Here is a 6,312-nt window from a genome sequence, read left to right as displayed (position 1 = left end):
AAGAGAAAAAAGAAGAAAAAAACTGGTCCTTTTTTGTTCCTAGGCTTATATAGGCATAGCACAAAAAGATTGGGAAAATGCAACCTTAGCTGATATTTAGCTGATATGCATTTGTATATTTTTAATTTTAGTAAGTCTAGTGTGGTATAACTTGGCATCAGCAGTATTGCAAATACATCAAAGTTTAAGCACTTACTATGTGCTCAGAATTGTGCATTAAGCATCACAGAAAGAAGAATCAGAGAATGATATGGAGGTCAAATTAGTACAAACTCCGTATGTTATAGATGAGGAAGCTGAGGCCCAGAGAAAGTGACTTGCCCTAAGGCCACACAGGTTGTAAGCAGCAGAAAGCTAAAGCTGGAGACATGGCATAGTTCTTGTCCTCCAGAAGCTTATAGTCTACTAAGCCAAAGGATGATGTTCAAATTCTCATAATGCTTTGCAATTTCCAGAACACTTTCCTCATTATCAACCCTATGAATTGATTATGGAAAGTATTAGTATGCTGATTATATAAAATGCCAAGTAGGTGATGTCACAGGACTCAAAGCTATATGTGGTTATTGTTCATTTATTTCAGTACCTCTGACTGTAACCCAATTTGGAGGTTTCTTGGCAAAGATCCTGGAGTAGTATGCTATTTCTTCTCCAGCCCATTTTACAGATTAGTAAACTGGGTTAAGAGACTTGCCCAGGGTCACGAAGTTAAGTGTCTGAGGCTGGATTTCAAGACTTTACTCTCTCTCTCTTCCATATTACGACAGCCACCTGTTACTTGGGCCATAATTCTATTCCTTACCATTACAAAATGGCCAACAATGGTGATGACCCTGTAAATCTCTTAATGTCATGCTATTAGTTGTATACTTGAAAGATAGGTAGAAAGTAGATTTCCAGAATTTGTACCAAAAAAATCCAAATAGAACTTACAGCAAAACCTAAAATAATTTTAAAAAAAAAAAGCAAGATTCTGGTTCTTTTTTATGTTAAGAAACTGGGCATAAAGAAAATAAATTGTGAAATGCACTCTTAACTGAAGCTTATTCTTTTTTTTTTTCTTTTTGGAGAGGTGAAGGCAGGGCAATTGGGGTTAAGTGGATTGCCCAAGGTCACAAGTATCTGAGGCCACATTTGAACGTGGGTCCTCCTGACTCTAGGGTCGGTGCTCTATTCACTGTGCCACCTAGACACCCCAAGGATTATTCTTACTTTCTATAAATTTATTCTGTTAAATATTATTTAAATTATATTATTGTATCATACATTTTATAAGTTATATTATATAAATGATTATCCATGTTGCATTGCAGGCAAATTTCTTTATGGCCTTTAGGCCCACAACAGAAAGGAAATTAGCCTTTTTTTTTTTTCCTAAACAGAGAATGAACCTTTAAGTTCTGGTCCTTCAATTTAACTTCTTTAAAACTTTGGAGAAGACTTGTAGTTAGCCTACTTAAGCTTCAATTCCTCCATCAGTAAAATGGGGCTGACCCATATACTGCCTAACTAACTATAAAAAACTGATTGCTTACCTCAGTCTACTTTTTTTTGGGGGGGGGTATAGCATCTAGTTCTAGACTATGGGGTAGAATCACAAAATATTTCATTTGTTGATCTTTTTTTGTCATTGATAAAATTTTAACCCATATACACAAATACATGAATATGGGGGGGGGGGAGATTTTTAACTTTGTCAATTTGGGTGAATCCCAGTGTAAAAGATGCCTCCACTAATGGACTGCACCCTGGGGGTTTGTATACAGGCTAAATGACCATCCCAGTGTCACTCACTTAAAAAATGAGAGGAAGGATTTAAACCCAGAACCTTCTGACTTCAGACCTACCACTCTATCAGCCACTAGCAGAAGGATACATACAAATGTCTACACAAGTCACATTAGTTATATAGCACTTAACATTTTACAAAACCCTGGTGATTCTCCCAATTGCCCTGCTAAAGCACTTAAGGCATATTCTTCCCCATTTTATAGTAGACAACTAAAGCATCAGGACATTGTGGCAACTTGCCCCCTCCAAGGCCTCACAGTGATCACCTTGGGAGACAAGGCTTTTTTCGGGGAGGGAGGGGATTACAATAAAACCAACCAGCAGATTGGTTCAACTGAATGGCCCCCCAGCCCCTGGTCATGGACAGAGGTGCAACAGCAGCTTAGACCTAGAGTCCAGGGTTTGAATCCCTGGAAGAGAGGCACTATGATCAAGCAGATGGTTTTCCTAGGGTGCGGCAGCGCCAGTTTTCCGTTTTCCTCACAATCGAGAAACTCCACAGAGATTTTTCCCCTTATTTTATTTTTACTTCTTTGTTTTGGGTCGGTTAAACGGCACAAGTTGCTAGACCTCTGTCTTTGGGAGTGAGAGCCGAATTTAAACCCACACTTCTGGAAATTAACAAACTTCAGTTTCCTCACGTGCAAAACGAGTAATTGCACCGACCTCACGGGGTAGAAATCCCACTCAGACACCTGCTGCCTGGGCAGTCACTAGCTCTGTCCGAGCCGAAGTTTCCTCCCCTGTAAAACGAGGATGTAACCTCTAAGGTCCCTTCCACCTCCAAATCTATGATCAAAATGGGCCATTTTGGGCCGGGAGCGAAAGAAAGAGCTGGGACCCGAACCCCAGTACTGACTCTAAAACCATTGAGATCTTCTATTGCACCCCAGCACCTCCATCTATATAACACGGGGGGGGGGCGCGGTCTTTCCTTTTCCAAGCTTTAATTACACTTTTAAATGAAAGTTTTAGAGGTGTTGGAGATTTTGGAGCTGATCTAATCTAACCAAAACCTAGGTGGCGCTGTGGATTACAGAACATCATCAGGAAGACCCGAATTCAAATTCTACTTCCGAGCTATAAAAGCTTGCTTTTGTAAAACCCTTAAAACCCTCGCCCAGCCTGGTTTCCTGACCTATAATAAGAGGGATCATTAAGAGCATTTATCTTCTAGGGTTGTTGTGAAGACCAAATTCCTTGAGCGTACTGTAGCTTTCATCCTCTATTATATTGTATGTGTAACATATAATTACATGATTATTTGCTAGCTTAAATTATTAAGAGAAATCCAGGAAAGTTAAGAGCATTGCCCAAGATCACCCTGGCAAGGCCACCTATCCACCAGGACTGTTTCGGGGATGAAATTCACATATATCTGAATATACACACACACACACAATTATATCGCATATACAATTATATGATTATTATTATTTGCTACTTTTATTACTGAGACACGCAGGAATTTTTAGGAGATTTGCCCAAGGTCACCTATCTCCCAGGTTTGTGGGATCAAATGAGGTGATATATGTGTGTGTGTGTGTGTGTGTATTCACACACATACACATGTATATATACACACATATTTTCACTTACATAAATGATAAAGATGTACACATATTTTCATTATATGTACTTATATTGCTTTATTTGTTAGCTTTAATTTTTCTAAGACCCAGGAAAGTTAAAGAGATTTGTCCAAGGTCAGGCTGGCAAGATCAGTTATCTCCAAGAATGGGGGAACCGTATTTGTAGGCTAACTACAAGTCTTCCCCAAAGTTTTAAAGAAGTTAAATTGAAGGACCAGAACTTAAAGGTTCATTCTCTGTTTAGAAAAAAAAAAAAAAGGCTAATTTCCTTTCTGTTATGGGCCTAAAGGCCATGAAGAAATTTGCCTGCAATGCAACATGGATAATCATTTATATAATATAATTTATAAATACACATACATTGGCTAACTTCAATTTTTCAACAGTTTTTTTTTTTTTTAACATGACTATTTGCTAGCTTGAATAATTGAGAGACCCGAGACAAGCTTACTCCAAGTCTCGGTAGCAGAGCCGAGATTCAAACCTAGGCGCCCCCCGGGCCCCCCACCCCACCCCCGAACACACGCCCTTTCTTCCCTTACCACCATTCTCCCCTCTCGGGGCCACCGCCCTTCACACCTTTACTACTCGCGAGTCGCCGCCACTCTCTGGCCGGAGTTCAGGCCGTGGCTCTTGCCGAGCGACTGGACTTTTTTCTTACCCCGAAGAAAAGGAGGATTTCCCTCCACCCGTCCTCCCTCGCCCAATGGTTCCTGCCGGGGGAAGCCTAAATCCTGAGAGGGCCCGAGGCTCCCGCGAGCCTAGGGGAGCGCTCCGCGGGAGGTCATCGCACCTCGGAGAACCGCTCGGAGCCCGTGCGTTCTCCGCAAGTGGGCCCGGGAAAGTTGGGAAGGACGTCCCAGGGAAGCGGGGGTCCTGCGGGAGGGTGACGCTAGGCAAGAAGGGGCAGACTCACCGCCGTCGATCCCTTCTTTACCGCCTCTTGCGCGTATTCCACTTGAAACAGATGCCCGTCGGGGGAGAAGACGGTGATCGCACGATCGTAACGGGCCGCCATACCAGCACGATGATGAGCCGGACACGTCTGGCGACGAGCGGCCGCCTCTGGGGTCGACAGAGCAAAAGGAGGACCCGCCCCATCTGCTGCTGCACGTGCGAGAAGGGGAGATGCACCGGCCGCCGAGGAGCTCCGACTCGCTTCCCGGAGGGAGCCTTCTGCGCCGGGGGCCGCGCCTCGGGCGCTTTATATGCTCTTCGCCCCCGCCCCCACCCCCAGCCCCAGCCCTCTGCTCTCCCTCCCCCCTGATGTGCCCTCCCCTAGCCCCACCCGTCCTTCCGACCTCTTAAAGCCGCCGTCGGACTGTATCCCCCCTCCCCCTTCTTCTTTCGGATGCAGCAATAGAAATACGTAGGTGAAACGGAAGCGCTTTAACCGCGTAAATCGTTAGCGTGAGGATGAGGAGAAGCGCTTCAGCATCCCACCGACAAGCAGGTGGGGAAAGAGATTAAAACTCGCCGTCATTTCCACCACGGCGGGCTTGTGAATTTTGCGAAAAGAAAACGTTTCATTAAAGCTCGGGCGCATTGCGGAGGTGACCAGAACAGGTCGCTCCCTCTTTCTACAGACCCCCCTCTTCTACCCTTAATTACAAGTTCAACAGCCCGAGGGCTCCCTAAACTTCCAAAAGGGAGATGCTGTGAATTAGCCATTACCCTCAGCATCCGGTTATTATTTGCATGTTCTTGGAATTGTCCCACTGTTACCTATAGCATCAGAGAGTGTCGTGTCATGCGTCGTGAAGTTTGTATTTGCTCGATGCGCTCGGAATCGTTCCATTATTACGTGTCGTGAGACGGGGGAAGAAGACGAAGGAGCGGTTAACTTTTTATTTGCACGATGTTCTAAGAATTGTTCCATTACTAACATTGAGAAGAATTAAGATGTGCTGTTAACTTTCTGTTCTGTTCTGGTTTTCGGTTTATTTCAAAAGACAATCTGCATTTTTTTTTGCAAAGTTAGGAGGATTTATAATTAGTATTTTACTCCTTGCCCCTGGGGGGAGGGGGAGAGGGCAGGGAGGGAAGTGCTGGAGGGAGGGAAAGAATTTAGAACTCAGAATTTTAAAATGAATATTTAAAAACTTGTTGAAGAAGACTGAAATACATATTTTTTAAATAATCGAAGAAGAAATATTAATTATCAATAACCTGAAAAATTGTTAAAAGCTTTCTAAATAATCATACAAATCAAAACTATGAAATACCATCGTGCAAGCATTAAATTGGCAAAGATAGAGAATACTAACAGCAACAAAAATTTATCTATAAAAAATTCATAGTAGCATTATTAGTAATAGTAAATTTCTTTTAAAAGAGCAATTTGCATTCCATAAGGAATGGTTGAGCATATTATGGTATTATATGTATGTAATGGAGTATTGTGCCATAAGAAGTATTAAATATGAAGAATCAAGAAAAAAGGAAAACATGAAATGGTAAAGAATGAAAAAAGCAGGATTAGAACATACTCACTTTAAATAATAGCAAGAAAATTTGGGAGGAAAAACAGCAGAAAAAAGTTCAGAAGGGTACACACAAGTAAACAGTTTATTTCTGTTACTATCTTAATAAATTTAATCTGCACAATTTTAAAAGCTGTAAATTACTTACATTTTTGTTATTGTTGACTACCAAGTTTAGAATTTTTAAAAAAGTTATCATTATCTAAGATGAAGAAAAGTGAATTAACCCATCATCTTAGTGCAGTCTGAAACTTTATTTTGTCCAGGAGAGTGCTGATATCTTTCATTTGGGTAAATCTTTTACCCTGTAAATGAAAATAAACTCCAGTTTCCTTATAGGTGGGAATTGCAAATGATACTGAGGAAAAGGAAAAAAGTGTATTGTTTCCATTTTTGAATTTTACTTATAAAATCTTTTAAAATAAATATACACATAGCAACCAAAC

At 41.6% G+C, this 6,312-nt stretch overlaps 1 protein-coding gene across 1 annotated transcript in view; it reads right to left on the bottom strand.

Annotated features, from left to right (window-relative positions):
* The window catches only part of PSMA8 (proteasome 20S subunit alpha 8), a 37,410-nt gene extending 32,850 nt beyond the window's left edge, over positions 1–4,560 (bottom strand). The window contains exon 1 of the mRNA XM_069099497.1: positions 4,300–4,560. Coding sequence (XP_068955598.1) covers positions 4,300–4,401 — 102 coding nt within the window. The 5' untranslated portion in view covers positions 4,402–4,560. The remainder of the gene's footprint in view (positions 1–4,299) is intronic.
* Between the last annotated feature and the right edge of the window lie 1,752 nt (positions 4,561–6,312).

This window comes from Petaurus breviceps, unplaced genomic scaffold, assembly GCF_028583685.1.
Source record: "Petaurus breviceps papuanus isolate PSGF00001 unplaced genomic scaffold, PetGlider_PUasm1.0 38, whole genome shotgun sequence".
In the NCBI taxonomy this organism is placed as follows: domain Eukaryota; kingdom Metazoa; phylum Chordata; class Mammalia; order Diprotodontia; family Petauridae; genus Petaurus; species Petaurus breviceps.
Note: the sequence above shows the minus strand (reverse complement) of the source record. Positions and strands in the feature narration are given on the sequence as shown.